General features: G+C 32.1%; 1 protein-coding gene and 1 long non-coding RNA gene across 3 annotated transcripts; both read left to right on the top strand.

The window, feature by feature from the left end:
* The first annotated feature begins 11,211 nt into the window (after nt 1–11,211).
* Nucleotides 11,212–12,639, top strand: LOC112278518 (uncharacterized). Of its 2 annotated transcripts, none has more exons than XR_016500896.1 (2): nt 11,212–11,506; nt 11,644–12,639. It is a non-coding gene; the product is annotated as an uncharacterized LOC112278518 (long non-coding RNA). The 2 variants fall into 2 exon arrangements; XR_016500895.1 differs by having other exon boundaries at nt 11,212–11,521.
* A 150-nt stretch (nt 12,640–12,789) lies between these two features.
* LOC149986272 (uncharacterized) lies at nt 12,790–16,207 on the top strand. The gene has a single exon (XM_090247525.1). The coding sequence runs from the start codon at nt 13,686–13,688 to the stop codon at nt 14,667–14,669; it is 984 nt and encodes a 327-aa protein (XP_090103651.1). The 5' UTR covers nt 12,790–13,685; the 3' UTR covers nt 14,670–16,207.
* The last annotated feature ends 3,828 nt before the right edge of the window (nt 16,208–20,035 follow it).

The following is a 20,035-nucleotide window of genomic DNA, read 5'->3' as shown; positions in this document are numbered from 1 at the left end:
GATGTAACCGATATGCAACTGGGTTGATCTGTTCAGAAACAGAAAAGGGGCCAAGCCTACGATAGTCCAACTTGTCACAAGGTCGAGTAGTCTTGATATTGCGACGAAGTAGCCATACCTTATCACCCACATTGAGTTGTGGTTGCTCCTTACGATATAGATCTGCGTTTATCTTTTGTCGTTCTTGAGCTTCCTTCAATTGCGTCTTCATTATTGCATGTAACTCTGACAACCGATTTACCATATCTTCTGTTGCAGGATTATCAACTTTTGAAAAATCAAAAGTATCAAGTCGTGGATGATAGCCATAATTGGCAAAGAAAGGTGTTTGTTGCATGGAAGAATGTACCATATTATTATAAGCAAACTCTGCCAATGGTAGAAGGGTTGTCAAATCATCTTGTTGGTAGTTGATAGTACACCTTAAATATTGCTCCAAGACTTGGTTTACGCGCTCTGTTTGTCCATCAGTTTGAGGATGGAAAGCCGAAGATAGTTTTATGTCCACTTTTAAAATCTTGAAAAGGGTCCTCCAAAATCTTGATACAAATTGAGTTCTCCTATCCGATATGATATCTTTAGGTAATCCATGATAGCGATAGATATTATCAATGAAAAGCTTAGCTGTTTCTTCACCTGTAATAGATTTTGTACATGGCACAAAATGTGCCATCTTGGTGAAACGATCTACTATCACAAATATAGAATCATAAGATCTTGAGCTTGGAAGATCTGTGATGAAATCCATAGAAACAGAAGACCATGGTTGTTCTGGTATAGGTAATGGCTGAAGAAGTTCGTAAGGTCGATGACGAGGAATTTTTGATCTTGAACAAATATCACATGATTGTACAAAGTCTTTGACTGACTTCCACATTTGTGGCCACCAAAAATCTCTTGATATGAGTTCCAAAGTCTTATTATATCCAAAGTGCCCTACTGCTGGAAAGTCATGACGTGCTTGAAGAACACGTAAACGTGCTTCTCCTTCTGGAACATATAGGCGTCCTTCAAAATATAATAGATTATTCTTGAACTCGAACTTAGAAGGATCATGAGACTTGAAAGAATTATTCTCGATATCATAAACAAGAGGGTCTGAGGACATACTGGACTGGATTTGCTTGAGAAAAGTTGAATCAACAGTCAATGTTGATTTCATTGCTCGGAGATGAAATTACTCCGGTTTCAAGAGAACCGTTCTTTGTTGCTCAAAAGCTGCATCTCCTTCTTTTGGTGCAAAATAAGAATGTCTAGATAGGGCATCGGATAAACCTTGTTGTTTTCCTGGCCGATAAGTGATAATGAACTCGAATCTTGATAAAGACATACTCCAACGAGCTTGACGACGATTCAACACGCGTGCTGACATGAAATACTCGAGGTTCTTGTGATCTGTATACACAGTGACTGGACTAGAAGCGCCTTCTAGATAATGACGCCATTCTTGAAAGGAATCCACGATCGCAAGAAGTTCTTTATCGTGGATCTCATAATTGATCTCGGCTGCTGAGAATTTTCTTGAATGAAAAGCTATCAGATGAAGTTTGTCATTTGTTCCCATTTGTGATAAAACTGCACCCAAGGCAAAATCTGATGCATCTGTTTCCATAAAAAATGCCTTGGAAAAGTCAACACGATATAAGACTGGTGCAGAGACAAACGATGTCTTCAAGGCTTCAAATGCTGCTTCCGCTTCTTGATTCCATTGGAATTTATCTTTACTAGTCAAGCGTGTAAGTGGAGCTGCAACTCGTGAGAAATCTTTGATGAAGATCCGATAATAATTGGCAAATCCCAAGAAACATTGGACATCTTTTACTGTCCTTGGAATCTTCCAATCCATGATTGTTTGGACTTTCTTAGAATCCATCATGAGACCATCATTTGAAATGATGTATCCTAAAAAGTCAACTTGAGTAGTGTGAAATACACACTTTTCCATCTTGGCGTACAATCCTGCATCTCTAAGTTTTTGTAATACTTGACGAACATGTATTTCATGTTCTTCATCGTTCTTAGAATAGATCAGGATATCGTCTAGATAGCAGACGACAAAATTGTCTAAGAATTCACGAAATACATCATTCATGAGATGTTGAAAAGCAGCTGGTGCATTCGTGAGTCCAAAGGGCATGACATTATATTCGAAATGTCCATACTTGGTTCGAAACGCAGTCTTCCATTCATGTCCTTCTTTGATCCGTACTAGATTATATGCTCCTCTTAGATCTATTTTTGTATAGATCTTAGCTTGATTCAACTAGTCAAGGAGTCCTGATATCAAAGGTAATGGATACCTGTTCTTGATTGTGATCTTGTTGAGTCCTCGATAATCAACACATATTCGTAAAGATCCATCTTTTTTCTTTACGAATAGAATTGGAGCTCCCGCTGGAGATTTTGAATGGCGTATGAAATTCTTCGCTAAATTCTCGTCAATATATGTCTTGAGTTCAGCCATCTCATCTTGCGATAAACTGTAAATTGGTCCAAATGGTGGCTGAGTTCCTTCCTTGAGGTCGATTGAACAATCATACGGACGATGCTCAGCAAGAATATCTGCATTCTTTTTCTCAAAAACGTCTTGATACTCCTGATATTGACTTGGAATGCCACTTGAAGTCTTTACATTTTCAGAAATAGGTGCAGCATAAATAGCAAAAGTTGATCCTTCTTTTGCTGCGTGTATAAATGCTTTTGTACCTATCAGTGCGGGTTTTACTATACTAGACTTATAATTTTTTACTTGGTTAGTAGAACTATTAATAACGCTCTTGGAAAAGTCAAGTTTACGCGAATTCCAATCTATTCGAGGGTTATATTTTTCTAGCCAGGATAAACCTAAAATAACTGGATTGGACGGGGATTTAATTATGTTAAAAGCTATGTAGCTATCATGACCGTCTATTCTTACTTTTATAGGATGAGTTTCATGACTGACATCTCCAGAAGACAAGGGACGACCATCTATGACTTCTACATGTACTGGTTTAAGTTTCTATATAAAAGGTATTTTACGACTTTTAACAAATTGTTCATCTAAAAAACATGCTGAGGCTCCCGAATCTAATAAAGCAGAGGCTTTGTAATTCTTAGGTCCTAAATATAAGTCTATTATAAAACAAGGAGAGGGTTCTGAGGAGAGGATAGGACCTTCATTAGGAATTGTACAAGGTTCCAGCTGCACTGTCCCTATTGTAGCTGGACGAATCCGTTTTCCGACATGTTGTCTTCTTTGACCGTCGTACCCCTCATTTTATAGTTGCGTCATTTCTTTGGACAAGGTTGAGCAGTGTGCTTAGATTCTCCGCAATATAAACATAATCCTTCTTGACGACGATGAATCTTTTCTTGCTCAGTTAGAGGTTTAAAACGTACCGCGTCAATTTGCATGTCTTTTACTTCCGAATGTACGTTTGGCAAAGATGTTGATGTTGCCATTGAATAATAACGTTGAGGTTCCCGTGAATGATTCTCAGATCGAAATTCAAAAAGTTGATTATCACATTTTACCGCAAAATCGATTGCTTGACTCAAAGTTTGAGGATCAGGTAAGTTGAGCATCAATTTCTTTACTTCGTATTGCAATCCATAAAGAAATTGACTAATGAGTGCAGCATCATCCCACTTGATGTCAATTGCAAGTTGTCGAAATTGTGAAGCATACACTGTTACTGAGCGATTTCCTTGTCGCAGAATTTGGATCTTATTTGTTGCAACACAAGTTGCATCGTGTTCACCATACATAGATCGAAACTCCGCCAAAAAAGCTTCCAAATTGTCCAATATTGGATTTCGTTGTTCAAGAAAAGACGAAAACCATGATAATGCAGAACCAGAAAGTAGAGTGCCAATAAACCTGACTTGTGATCCTGGAGTTGGATAGCTTTGCGGTTGAAGTTCAATTGCCATTTGTACTTGATTGTTGAACCCTCGAAATTTTCATCTCGTACCATCAAATTTCTCAGGTAAGGCAATTCTTGGTTCTCTAGTGTTTATAAGGTGTTGTACAATTGGAGAAGGAACGTGATTTGTTGTAGATGTTGAAGCAGCTCCGATCATCTCTATATCCCCACTTTCTGCTATTCTTGTTCTTTCATGTGTTGGTGAATTGAGTTGATGCATCGCAAGCATTAACTCCCTCATTTGCTCTTGCATTTGTGCCATTGCACTCTTCATTTCAACAAGCTCTGCCATAATGACACTAAGAAAAATTTGTTTGATACTGCTCAAGACAAAAGAAAAGAAAGACTTGATAACAAAGAAGATACTAAGAACAATATCAGTTTAGAAGTGGGTAATCCGCAAACTTCTAATACGCTTATGTCTTGTCAAGAGAAAGGGGTAATCCACTCTCACTCAAGAAAAACAAAGCTCTGATATTGTAAGTGTACTCTTGTCAATCTGTCAAGGACAAAGACTCGATGAGGGAAAATATACAAAAAGGCTATCTCGATATAATAAGTCAAAATATAAACAAGTAGGTATATTAAAAGGAAACTGGAATGGCTATTGCCACAAGACAAGAAACTAAAGACTCTTGAACCTGGACTAGAAGCAAGAAAGGAGTTGACAAGAGTGAAGAAGCCTTCACTCTTGTCTCTATATATACTATCTAACTAGGAGCTACGTGGCGACGTTCTATAGGACCTCCAATATGTGTTGACTTTGTAGGACACATGCCTTGACTTACAAGGCAAGTTTTTCTACGTGTGGGCCACATAGTTAGCTTGATCTTCAAGCTAACAACATGTGTGGCACATGGCCAACTTGTTGACCACGTTTCTAATCCAAAAAGTCAATTAAAGATACCTATGAAGTCAAAGCAGCGTCTAGGAAGTTTCTAGGAAGCTTCTATATTAAATATTATAGAATTAACTTACTTTTATCTACTTTTACTTACTTCTTCCTATTTCTATATGTAATTATTAGCTTACATGATTATGGCCGTGACACAAATGTGCATAGACTATTGAGGATTTAACAAGATCACCATCAAAAATAAATATCGCCTACTTTTGATTTTAAGACTTCTTCATCAATTCAATCAAGTAAAGATCTACATAAAAATAGATCTATAGAGAGCATACAATTTAGTCCGCATCAAAAAAAAGATGAATATAAGACTACTTTTTGAATTAAGTATGGATATTTCAAATATAATGTCATGCCTTTTCAACTCATGAATGCACCAACTGCTTTTCAACATCTCACAAATGATACCTTTTATGAGTTTCTTAATGATTTTATTGTTTGTTATTTAGACAACATTCTAATCTACTCTAAAAACATAGAAGAATATAAACTTCATGTTTGTTGTGTATTACAAAAACTTAGAGATAGAAGATTATATGCAAAGATAAAAAGTGTATATTCCACATTACTTAGGTTGATTTTCTAAGATTAATTATTTCCAACAAGGATTAATGATGGATCCTAAGAAGGTCCAAACTATCATAAATTAGAAGATTTCAAAAATAGTTAGTGATATGTTATATTTTTTGACATTTTTCAATTATTATCAAATCTCTATTAAGAATATTTTTCAAGTTGCACCTTCTCTTATACATTTTACATGTAAAGACAAACTTAAGTAGAGCAAAGAAGTAGAAATATCTTTTAAAGTCTTAAAGATAATATTTATTTTTGTATCAATTTTCTATTGCGTTGATTTTTTTAAGGAATTCTTCATAGAAAAAAATGCATCAAACTTTGCTATGGATGTTGTTTTATCACAAATGGAAGAAGATGATAAACTTTACTTGATTGTTTTTCATTCTAAGAAATTTTTGAGCAGCTGAGATTAACTACAAGATCCATGATAAAGAGCTTTTTGTAATTGTGGATTCATTTTAAGAATGACATCATTATCTAGAAGGTGCTTTTAATCTAATTATTGTATATGCAGATTAAAATAACCTTTAGTATTTCATGTTGGTACGTATTTTGAATTGTTGCCAAATCCATTGAAACATGTCTTTGTTAAGATTTGATTTTAAGATCATTTATAGATTCAAAAAATAGTAAGATTTTTCAAATGTCTTTTCTAAACATTCTTATTTTGCACCAAAAGAGAGAAATTTAGCTTTTGATCAACAAAGAATGATTTCCTTGAAGCTAGAATATTTTTTTTCTTTAAGCAATAAAATCAACATTGATTGTTGATTCAACCTTTGTCAAATAAATTAAATCAAGTATGTCCTCTAATCTTCTTCTTCATAATATCAAGAATCATTCTTCTAAGTTTTATAATACTTCCAAGTTTGAGTTCAAAAAATAATCTGCTCTACTTCAAGAGACAATTATACATTCCAAAAGACAAAGCACGATTATGTGTTCTTCAAGCTTATTATGATTTTTTAACAACCAAATATTTTCAATACAATAAGATTTTAGAGCTAATATCTAAAAATTTTTGTTGGCTTCAAATATAAAAGGTAGTCAAAGATTTTGTACAATCATGTGATATTTGTTTAAAATCCAAAATTCTTTGTCATTGACCTTATGGACTTCTTCAACCATTATTTATTTCAAAACAATCATAGTCTTCTATTTCTATTGATTTTAATTTGGATCTTTTAATCTCAAGTTTGTATAATTTTATATTTGTGATAGTAGATCATTTTATCAAGATGATATGTTTTATATTATATACAAAATCTATCACAAGTAAAGAAACAGCTAAGCTTTTTCTTGATAACATCTATTGCTATCATGGATTGTGCGAGGATATTATATTTAATAAGAAAATTCAATTTATATCAAGATTTTAGATAATTATTTTTAAAATATTAAAAATAGATATAAAACTCTCTTTAACTTTTTATCTTCATAGTGATGGACAAACAAAATAAATAAATCAAATTTTGAAATAGTATTTGAGGTATACCATCAATCATCATCATGATGATTAGACAATTCTTTTGCCATTGAAAAAGTTTACATATAATAATTCAATACATTTTTATATTCAATAAAAACTTTTCTTTGCCATTTATAGTTATCATCTACAACTTGATATTTTTGATTTTGAAAAAAATGATAATCTCATTGTAAAAGAATTGGTAAATTATTTGTTAGAACTACATACAACAATAAAAGCATAGTTAAAGAAAGCTCAAGTATGACAAAAGATCAATACAGATGCCTATCATAAGAGACAACCACAATCCAATATAGGTGACAAGGTATGGCTACTTTGTCACAATATTAAGTCTACTTGTCCTTGTAATAAGTTGGACTATTGTAAGTTTGCACCTTTTTCTATTAATGAATAAGTTAATCCTATTGCTTATCAATTAAATCTATCAAAGTCTATGAAGATCCATCTCATATTCTATGTATCTCTTCTTGAGCCATATAAAATAATGATTATTTTGGAAAAAAGACAAATGCCACTTTTTCTTATAAAAATGAATAATAATCAAGAGTTTGATATGGAAGAAGCTTTAGATTCAAAATAGTACAGAAAAAGGTTAAAATATCTTATTCATTAGCATGGATGTGATATTAGTGAATGCACATAGAAACCAATAAAGAAACTTATAAATGCAACAAAAAATATTGAAATTTTTTATTAATGATATCCATCAAAGCTAAAATAAAGAATAAAAAATCTTTGCTACAAAAGAAATAAGATCTAAAAAAGATAGCATTCTACCTTCTACTCTTATTTGATATTTTTGTATATCTATGATGCTAAAGAAATGGAGAACTAGTAATTATTAGATTCAACTCAAGAACTAATACTTGCTCACTTATCAAATAAAACATTGTGATTGTCAAAACCTTCAAGACAACATAATCAAGATGAAGATCCTTAAAAATGACACATCTTTCTTCAAATAGATGGTAAGTTACAACTTACTTGGAAGGAACTCCCAATGTTTGCTGATTTTATAAAAAATCAAAATGATTCCTAAAGGTGTTCCAAATGTTTTATTTAAAAGGAGTTACAAAGACTTCAACAACAATCAAATAATAGAGTGGTCTTCTTGCCCTTGTATAAGACACTATTGATGGTTGAGAAAACTTGTCAACCATCTTTAAAGAAAACAAAGATAATAGTAAGTGGTAAATACAATTCATTGCATCTTGGATTTCATCAACATATGATGACTACTTTCCATAGAGCTTATCTCTAAAAGAGGGAATAATATCATGAATATATATATATATATATATATATATATATATATATATATTTATATATATATTAATATTTATATATATATTAATATTTATCTATACGATTAAATAAAAATAGATAAAAATATATTTATTTCATAATATTTTCAAAAAAGCTTCATAGAAGCTTCATAGATGCTACTTTGACTTTACATGTATTTGTATTTGATTGATACATTGAAATTTAATCAATAAATGAATCATGTATTGATAGCTCGTAGAACAAGCTAATTATATGGTACACATATAAAAAAACTTGTCTTGTAATTTAATATATGTATCTTGCAAAGTCAACAAGTTTTGGATGTCTTGTATGACACTGTGACATAGCTCCTAGTTAAGAGTATACATGGAGGCAAGAGTGAAGCCTTCTTTACTCTTATCAACGCCTTTTTAGTCCTTAGTCTTTTCTCAAGATTTTTTAATTCTGCTTGTCTTTGGCAATAGCCATTCTAATATAATATTATATCAAATTCAAGTGATTTTTTTGTCTTTTTGAGTGACTTAAGAGTATATTAAGATTTTCTTTCTTCAAGATTCAAGTACTTGATAGATGGTTAGCTTTTGTCTTTTCAAGTTGTTATCCATAAAACTATTTATGTATTAGTAGAAAAAAATGGTCATGATATCTTAGTAATATTTAATGTTATTAAATCTCCCTTCAAATCAATCATTTTAGATTTATTGTAGCTAATAAAATATAACCTTCAAATAAATTAGATTTCTTGTAATCTTGATTTTTTTCATATCATAACCAAGACTATTGCTAACTAAGTGAAAAGTCATAAGTCTAATATAACTAAATTCTTATTTATAAGTGTAAGAGCTTTCATGTATGTTTTAAAACAAATAAATAATAAATAATAAATAAAAATACCTTTTATTATTTATGTTACGCCTACTTCTAATGAAAAAAGACTTCAAAAAACATTTCAAGGTAATATCAAGATTATCAAGACATATTTAAAATGAAGATTGAGGAGATTCTTTTAAAACATCATCCTTGTGATTGCTCAATTGATCTTCAAAAAAGAACTCAACTACTATTTGGACCAATCTAGAACTTATTACAAATTATGTTAGTTGCATTTAAGATATATATATATATATATATATATATATATATATATATATATATATATATATATATATGAAAATTTGGCTAAGAACTTTAAATGCCATTCAAAATTTCCAAAAAAAGTACCTATATTGTTATTTTAAAAAAAAAATGACTACAAATATATGTAGATTATTAAGGATTTAATAAGATTACCATCTAAAACAAGTACTATCTATCTTTGATATTATAATTTATTGATCAATTAAATCAAGAAAATATCTATACTATAATAGTTTTATAAAAAACATAGAATCTAGTAGTCATTAAAAAAAGAAATGAATAGAAGACTATATTTTGAACTAAGTATGGACATTTTAAATATAATGTCATGCTTTTGGCATTTATAATATATTAGCTAACTTTCAAATATCTAATGAATGATTTTTTTTGAGAGTTTTTAGATGAATTTGTTACTTGTTATCTTAATGATATTTTAATTTATTCCAAGAACAAAAAAAATATCAACTATATATTTATTATATCTTATAAAAACTTAAAAATATAATATTATATGTTAAGGTAGAAAAGTGTATATTTTAGACAACTCAAGTTGAATTCTTAAGTTACATCATTTCTAATGAAAGCCTTATGATAGATTCTAAAGAATTTCAAACTATCATGGATCAAAAGATTATATTTTTTTAATATTTTATAAAAAAAGTTTTAAAAAAATTCATAGATATAAATTTATCTTTATATGTATCTATTGGTAATTAATAGATTAAAAACTTGGTCAAAAAGTTGACTACACATTGTACATATTAACCATTTGTAGTACAAGTTGGCCATATGGTGCACATATAAGAAAGTTCTCTTACAAGTTAGATATGTGTCTCACAAATTAGACATGTATTTGAGGTTCTACAACACATTGCTATGAAACTCCTAGTTAGATAGTATATATGGAAGCAAGAGTAAGATCTTTATCACTCTTGTTAATGTCTTTCTTATTCTTAATCTTGTTTCAAGAGTCTCTAGTTTTTTTTTAATCTTAGCAATAACTATTCTAGTTATAATATCATATTATCTTTGAATAAATACCTATTCTTTTATAGTAACATAAGAATATATTGACATTTTAGTTCTTTGTGAGTTATGTCTTTAACACCAAGTTGATATCTTATTATTAATAAATTAATAAATAATCTCTTGTAGTTATTTTGCTTTCTTAAATAATATCAATTATGACAATTATTTGTATAAATAAATGATTAATTGTAATATAATATTTTATAAACAAACACATTCATATCTATTTATAATCCCAAAATCTTAGACCTTATTAAAATAAACAATATTTTCATTCTAAACAATCATCATTTTATTTATTAATTATTATTAAAATGATTAAATATTAATAACATATTTAAAACAATTACTTGACAATAACCTATATTTATATACACTTTTTATATTTACAATAACATATTTTTAATTTTAAGATATACTTATAATATTACTATAAATAAAGAAATTTAGATCAAATAAAATAATAATTATTAAATATTTAGCAATTATAAAGCTACTATTTGGATTTATTTTTTGTTGATTCCTTAAGCTAAATAGATGAAAAGATATAAAGTAGAATAACATGAAATTCAAATCAAAGATAATAAAAAGTATAAAGTATGATGAAGGTAACAAAATATTTTTTAATTTCCAAAAGATAACCAAAATTACTTCTAATAACTAAAAGAAGCCAATTACAATAACTAATACTATTAATCATCTATCCTATTACCATTAACTAAAAAATAATCATAATAATGCATAAACTCTAGCCAAATTTTGAATAGCTAAACTCAGGTTGTGACTTGCATAACGTTGAGCCATTGGACGAAGCTTTCTTAGCATCAAAATAGAAAAAGAAGAAACGTGATTCTAACCTTCGTGGACATGTTTTGAGCAAAATGCAAGCGTCGCACAATGTCGGTGAGGTGCGAGTGGATGTGTTGTGGAATGAAGAGGGAATTCGGTGGAGATCCTGCTTCGGTTGTGGTGGAGGTGGCATGTTCGATGCTGTTCTGGAGCTCAATCCCCATCCCTTGCGCTGGTCTGATAGCATCTCCGAAACACCAACTTCGAAATCTTGCAAGGCAAAGATCTTTTACAGTCAAGAGAATCTGTCAGTGACACACACTTAGAAGGATGACGAAGAAACATTTATATATATATCTGTTTATTTCGCTAACGAAGGTAAACATCCCTCAGGTGACCACCTGCAGCTCTGCAACCATGCAATTTTTCTTGTTCATGGCCAGGAAGCCACAACGTAGAAACCTTTGAATCAACTCGCAGAGGATTGTTTTCTGAACTATCTCTGTATATCGCAGCCTTCCCTTGGAAATTTGAGAGACCGAGTGAGCACGCAACCTCAATCTACATAAATTTATGTAACTTACATACGTGTGCGTTGGAGTTTCGAGGTGCGTTGCTTTCTCGTTCTGTGACAGGATTCTTTCTCTTCTTCCAAAACTATCTGCCAGACACCGCCGAAAGCGCCAGCCCTTAGAACTACTTTATCATTCGGATGATCGTACCTGAATGAGCGAACTGACCAGAGGCGTCAGTTGACGTATGAAGTGCAGGGGCTTCAGGGAATTTCTCAAAATCTTTAGTGAACTGGGCCAATCGCCACTGGAGAAAGTGGCGATTTTTTTTTTTTTTTTCAGCTAGGGTGGGGGTTTATGTCTACAGATGTTCGACACTAAGGTTGAGAGTCAGGGTTCATTAAAGCAAGATGCACTGGTACAGAATTACAGTTCTATGCTTCCGCTTCAAGGTTTCTGCCATCTATTACTCGTTGGCTTTACCCATTGCTGGCGCTTCTGAGGGCGTAACGCGCAGGAAGGACTGCCACACACAGCGCCCACGCGACAGCGTCGTCGATGGAACCAATTGTTGATATTCCGCTTCTGCTTTGGTGGTAACCCTAAAATCCATAGACACAATAGCAGAAGCCTCTCTTCCATTGAATCTCTTTTAATCACTCCATCGTGACCCTACTGAATTTGCCTTGCGTAACCCATAGATTTTGATTGTGGATTACAAACATGGCATCGTTTTGGATTGTGGGTTACAAATTTGTTGGTTTTCTTTTAGTGATGAAGCCCATGATTTTACAGAATGTTGGTGATGGCATAAAAAAAAAATCACGTTGTGAACACAACAAAATACCCATAATTTGCAATCTATGCTTTGCTCGTTGCGTCCAAAACCATTATCCTAGTTTGTTCTGGTGACTGTTATTTTAAAAGTAGAATGGATTTTAGTTTATGAGTAAATGAGATGTACGGACTTAACTGAGCCAAATCATGCAAAAAAATCAACATCAAGTATCAAAATTCCAAAACTCATGATAAAGCAAAACACAACTGAAGCACAACCATCGCCTGCATTTATTTCATTCTCTACTCTGAAAAGAAGCTTACAGCTTGGAAATACCAGGCCCAATCAAGTGACTCCATCAAAGTGTTTTAAATGAGTCATTCCATTTTCAATCAAACACTTTCAAAAATTGTACACGACATTATTGGTAATAAATAAGCCACTTTCATCCCCCCCCCTACACTGGCTAGCGAAGGGATTCACAATTGAAACTGAAATTTTCTGAATTCTCTTGTCAGGTTGATAATTCTCTTCGCTAACCTGACAAGCGAAATCAGAAAAATCCCTAAAGCTCCTCTGACGCACAACCTCACAACAAAGAAACTCTCGCGAAGCTCGTAGATATGAGAAGTCATCAGTAGCTGCAATTTCCGGGTTATCATGAATTACTATTGTTTTTACATCTTAGGTCAATGTGGGTTTAATATCCAGACGAAGGTACCTGACTTCTTCGTCGTCGTTGGGGCTCGCATTGCCGGTGGAATGGCGTCGCGGAACCAAGCAACAGTGTCCAGGTTTTCCTTACTCAAGGTGATAATGGCGCTACGGATCGTGACACTGAGTTTGCCGAATGATTGCTCTGTGTCGCTGCGCTACTTCTGATATTCAAGCTGGAGTAGGAGGTGCAGCATTGGTGTTCCAGTTGCTCTGGAGCTGTGTAGTGCGTAGAATGGAGCTTCAGGTACTCAAACACCGTTGATTGTGTTCCTTGGGTTGGGAAATTTAGTGTGTGACACACAATTGTGGGAACTCGGTCCCCTTATTTCCCCTAATGAATTGGTATTTTTCGAAATTTCGGAGTTGATGGAGGTTTGGTGTGGACATGCGACGTGCTCCTTGATGAGTTGTTTATGCTCTGCTTCTCGGAGTTCGGCGATGTCGTGTACACGATCTGGTGGCTAATTTTGCGAGGGGTTTTTTTATTATTATTTCATATTCTTGAGGTTTGTGTTTCTGGAGAGTTTTGTGTTTCGGGAACGGTAGCGTCATGGAGTATCATTGGCCATTCGCAATTTGCGTTAGCTTCGTTGCGTTTTTCACAGTCGGAGCTGTTTTCCTGTTGTGGAAATACGAAGGCGCTAAAGCAGCGGTTCCGTGTGAAGAGCAAACCGATCCGAGCCTGATCGGAATCGTACCCATCGGATATTTGAGCCGAGAGGAGCTGTGGAGCTCCTGCGGTGGCGCTTTGAACCCCAGGTGGTTGCATCACTTTCGAGCTATCTGCTTTGTATATCTCCTCGCTCTGCTTCTCTATAACATCATCACAGACGGCTTCGGAGTGTATTTCTTCTACACACAATGGACATTCACCCTGCTCATCATCTACTTCGCACTTTCATTTCGACTAAGCCTTTTGCATTTCCTCGAGGAGCGCACCATGGTCTCCGTGAATCGCATCCCACCGCCCAAGTCCACTGACCATGACATCCTTTTACACACTCACCAAGAAACATCAGATGGAGTCAAAAGCTTCGATTACGAGGCTGGACCGCCACTACCATTTGCAAGAGGGGAGGAGAAGCTAGAAGATGCAGGCATTGGAGGTTACGTCACACAATGTGTGTTCCAAGCGCTCTTACCTGCGGCAATGTTAACCGACCTCGTGTATTGGGTGATCTTGGTCCGGCCCAATTCTCACCATAGCTTCATCGACATCAACATGCACGCAGTGAACCTCGTCCTCCTACTCGTTGAATTCTCTCTGAATAGTCTCCGTTTCCCATGGTTCCGCATCAGCTATCTTATCCTCTGGAGCGCTGCATATGCTGTTTTCCAATTTACTCTTCATTTTACAGGACTCGGCCATAGATGGCCATATGCATTCTTGAACGTGGACACTCCATATGCTCCCGCTTGGTACTTGTTCATCATCGTATTCCACGGCATCTGTTTCGCAATTTGCCTTCTCCTTGCGCTTGGCAAGCAGAGCCTCTGGGCTCGGTTCAAGCTTCCTGTTATAGGGAGACAATGAATGCAGACAGTGCCTTACAATTTTGTGAATCCACCACTTTGCCTCATGTGATGGATCAACTAATTTTCAAGGTTAGGTTGTGTACGAATTTGATATCCCACGCGGTATGTTTGACCATCTCATGCTTCTCGTGCCAAGATCTTCCTTTCTTTTGTCCTAATGTGAAGAGTGCTATGGTCCTCTTTACATGTTTACCTGCCATATATTTTCCTCTATCTTCCTGGTTGAGAAGATTTCAGTGACTCAACGGTCAGAGAGGAAACAGACTGAGGCGGAGGGCACGCGGAAGGGCCTTGAAAGATAGCGATTGTGACTGGAGCTTAGCTTGTTACAGGCTTGTAACATCCTTTTCTTCTCCGACACTAGCAATTTTGAGCACCACTCGGGGAAAGCTTCGAATCCTGCAATTCCTTACCCATATCATTGGATTGTTCAGTTTTTATTTACCGGCTCTAGTGATTTGGGTTTCTGTAACTATGTTTCTTATTCTAGCAGTTTTCTTTTAATCAGGGTTGCAGAAGTCCATTGGCAAGGGGCTAGTGTAACCGTAAGAGAAATGTTTTCATCGTTCAGTCACAATGTGCATTGGCCATGATGTAGTCTTCAACCTCGTAATTGTTGAATATTCCGTCACGAATGAGTCCACTAATGTGATTGTCCTAATGTAGAGGGTTGTTTGATTAGGTGTGTTTGGAAGTTGTGCTCAGTTTCATTGCAGCAGAATGAGCGTGGTAAGTATTTAATTGCAACGCTGCCGAACTTGGCTACGTCCAGCCGCACCAGGTCCTTTCCAAGTTGCACACTCTCTTATTACGGATAAGTTTTTGGCTTTTTGCTGTTGGTTCTACTGTCTGACAACTCCAAGTCTGCATCATATTTCAATGCCTCTCACCTACTGTTTTGTGAACCATTAGGCACTCATAGGGAATGCCAATTCTAAGATTTCAATGCTTAAGATTATGTACAGAAACAAGGTGGTTGGTGGGTGACAGCATTAATTTTTGCATAATATAGACACAAACGAAACACAACAATGTACGCCCTCTGTAAGTTCTGTCAACCTTTGGTATGGTTTATTCTCTTCATTGTGCAATTGCTACTGTGCGGAGGACTAGGATTATTGTCTACACAATCAGTCAAATCATAACAGCTGTTATCATCTTTTGCGAGTCTTACAGAGTCAATGCTGGCTGCTATGCAACCTCAAGGTTTACACAAATTCTATTCCTGTAGGAACTATTGATGCATCTCTGCATTGCCTAATCCTTCGGTAAACTTCACCTGTTTTGCAGAATGGAATTGGGTAGTTCTGGTAATTGTGGTAGCTGGAAATTTTTCATGTAGCAACGTCTTTAGGTCTGGAAAGCTCCATCTTGTGCCACTTTTAAGCATTGGCTAAGTTGCTAGTATGCTTGGGACTGCGTGCATCTTTTCACTCAGCAAATTTGAGATTCGTTCCAAAAAATTGATCCATAGACAGTTCATGTTTTGAAGCACACCTTGATCACAATTCAAATGGGCAGTTGGTTTCCGACAAACTGATCATATTCTGAAAATTTTCTTTATGGTGCCCATGGTAACGATGAATCGTGGTTAATCCCACTATTCAACACTTCGAAAGTATCCATGCGAGTACTAAATGTATCCTGTTTAGTCATAATTGGTTTTTACTTCACTGTCCAGTTTCAGTACAGCTGTACATGCAGGGAAGGTAATATAACGAACACACACTACCAAAGTAAATAGAAATAAATAAATGTACATATAAATATGTTCGATATATGCATATATATATATATATATATATATACTCAAACACAAAAAAATATGTCAATATAAATTGGATTTGTCAATTTTAAAACATGTCATGTGACTACAAAAATTTCTTTTAAAAGTTTCATGTCTTTGAAAAGTTATTGTGAAAACAACTTGTGACTTGCCCATATGTACATGGTTTTTCTTTAATAGATTGTTCATATAAAAGCTATATTGAAGCTTTTTCTTATATTTTAGACTTGGTTCTAAACTTTCTATTTCTTTGTATTTGGAAAAAATTATTCTTGTATTTTCTTATTATATTTATATATATATATATATATATATATATACAAATTCATAGTTATCTTTTTTTCCTTTTTAGTTGTACATGAATATATTTCTTTTGAAGAGTTGTATAAATTTATGTCCTTCATATGAAGTATATAACAAATTTTTTAAAAAATATTTTATCAATTAGGAATACCTCCTATGCATTTATATACAGATAAAGTTACATATGATTTAAGTAACTTTCTAAAATAGTACTATTACAATGCAAATCAGCCATCCTAGGTATTATCTATATTTTAATTTTATTTAAAGTAAAAACATCTTTATTGAGTATATTTCTATGTAATATATTTAGAACCTACACTTATAATTATAAAAATAAAAACAGTTTAAAATTTTAAGAAAATTTCAAACAAAATTTTAGATTCTTCTATTCAATAGCTTATACATTTTGAGAAAATTCCAAACATTCTAAGGACTTTACTTATAAACGTTTTGTAATATTTGTAGTACAAATGTTTTTACATGCATGTCAAGATTCAACTAAATAATACTTTATAATATTTAATAAAGATCATAATGTAATTTAATGATACTCTAAGATTTCAAAGTATAATAGCTTAAAATGTTTCTATATTAGACGATTTACACAAAATTAAAAAGATACATATACAGCAAATCCTAATGTATTACACAGTAACAAAAACTTTATTCCATTTATTTCTTTAATAGTAGAGACTTATTCTATTACAATGACAAATAATAAGTGAAATTTCTTTTTTAATATTTTTATAAAATTAATAAAATAAAATAAAATAATCCAATGAAAGAATTAAGTGCTTTTAATTATTTATGTTTTTTGTGTAGTTTTAAAAAATTCATGACTTATCAGTAAAGACTACACAAAAAATATTGCATTTTGTTGCAGTAGTCACTAAAATCAGATGAAAATATTAAATTCTATATTAATTTTTTTATTACATAATATCATTTTAAAATAGAAATAAAAAATTTAAATATCAAAAACAATGAAGAATATTTTTTATTTGAAATCTTAATAATATTGTACTACTAAAACTTTATGTGATATTGATAATAAGAATTTTTCATATATTTAAATACATAATTTTAAAATTAAGATAAAAAATCAAATTCAAAACAAAATAATATTATATCACAAATATACTTAAGATTGCATAAACTTAGTTTTAAAAACTATATTTATGAGAATTAAAAACAATAGTGTTTTTTTGAATAAACCATACATTGAAAAATATATGTATAAAGATTTTTCTAATAGTTTAAAAACATCAAATTATTTTCATGCCAAAAATAAACTTCAATCATTTATAATTTTTTAGATTTATTTTTCTTCATAAATATACATATATATAAATATATTGAGATATGAAAATTATTAAAAAAATTATAAATAAATAAAATATCATATATATATATATATATATTAAAATAAGTGTGTATAAAAATAGCTTTTATTGATTTAAAGTGAATATAATAATATTAAAATTAAAATTAAAACTAATCGTTATAACTATATTTTAGTAAATTTTATAAAATACCTATTTATTAATTTTTGAGTAAATAATCAATATAATTGTCAACTGAATTGATTTTTAAGTTGGTGTAGTTTAATGCAGTTTTTACATGTGTTTTTAAAAACAATGATGTTTTAAAACAACATGTAAAGAGGTCTCTTTAAAATTACAACATAATATTTTTTGTACATTGCAAAATTCAACGTAGAATATCATATGATTGAATAAATGAATTAATATAGAAATTAGATTTTAAACATCCCAAACTGAAACAATGACTTTTTAATACATTAAAGATAAATTTGTTCAATAAAAAATAATCATGTTTAAAATACAGCGAAATATGTATATAGGCAAGTATTAGAAGGTACAAAGGATGAGAATAGAGTCAAATAATAATAATAATCATAATAACAGTAATGTTTTATAGAAAAAACTAGTTTTTTATGATTATTTTAATTGAAGGGCTTATCATGGTGTTCCAGGTGGAAAATGATATTTATGCAAGAAAACTTGTGAAATGGAGGAAAAGATCAATTTATAAGTTCTATTTAAAAACTTCAAACCTTCTATCAAATTCTAAACAAATATTTTGCAAGAAATGTAAGCCAAATTCTAGTTAGAAAGAATACTAATACCTTTTTTAAGCATTTTAAAATTTATCCAAATGTGTTTGTAGTCAACAATCAGTTGTTAACAAAGGATAAGAATGGAGTTAAGCATTATGAAAAATTCCAAATTACTTTTAATATCTTGTGCACACTTTTTACTAAAAGATATGTATCAGTATTTAAAGTGGAAAAATGATGTTTTTAATATAAAATTTGAATTGTGAGATCAATCTCTAAGCTCTGTTTCAAAACTTTAAACTCTCTACCAAATCATCAAATACTTTACAGTAAATTTAAGACATATGTGCTAATGGGGTGGAATTTCAATGCTTTTTTGTTCCATTTTAAATTTGAATTGCATTCTTGTGTGTTTATTGTCAACAAAAGATGAAAGAAAAGTTAAGAAAAGCAATAAATATACCAAAAATAAATCTCAAAACCATTTTTTAATCCTCTTTGTGTAAGTTTATATATATATATATATATATATATATATATGTTGGTGTTAGAGTAGAAAAATAAAAATTTTGGAATAAAACTTGTGGGGAGAGTGGCCAATCTCTAAGCTCCATCACTAAACTTCAAACTCTCTACCAAATTGTCAACTACTTTGCAACAACTCTAAAGGACAAGTGAGCTTATGGAGTAAAATTTCAATGACCCTGCATTCCATATAACCACATTGATCCTTGAAGAGTAGTTTCTCTACTGCATCCTCTTCTTTCAACATCCACTATTACACACACCATCATTCTTGTATTCAACATAACACTAAACAACTTGCAGAAGCAACAACCATTTCCCCTTCTTTGGGGGATGACTTTGACATATCTTGTAAACTTCGAGGTCAAGTTTTGGAATATGTTGCTGATATGGATGAATAAGCAGCAATTTTGGCGAAGTCATTGAGGAATTATCTATTTGAGGGAGTGAGACAAACAGTATAAGGATACCTTATTAGTATTATTCTCCTAAATACTATACACTGTTATGTACAAGGATAATGTGGAATACCCGAAAGGAGTCAAGGGAAGGGAGCTGTGTGTCAAATAAGACTGGACATGCACAGCAAACATTCGAGTGGAAGTTTAATGTTTCATTGAAAAATTGAAAATTAAATAATTAAATATTTTTTCTCTATTATTGGTAT

This window comes from Physcomitrium patens, chromosome 25 (genome assembly GCF_059467195.1).
Source record: "Physcomitrium patens ecotype Gransden chromosome 25, ASM5946719v1, whole genome shotgun sequence".
NCBI lineage: Eukaryota > Viridiplantae > Streptophyta > Bryopsida > Funariales > Funariaceae > Physcomitrium > Physcomitrium patens.
This window is presented reverse-complemented; position numbering and strand designations above follow the sequence as displayed.

Excerpts from the sequence above, each read along its gene's own strand:
- LOC149986272 (XM_090247525.1), top strand. The coding sequence starts at position 13,686 with ATGGAGTATCATTGGCCATTCGCAATTTGCGTTAGCTTCGTTGCGTTT.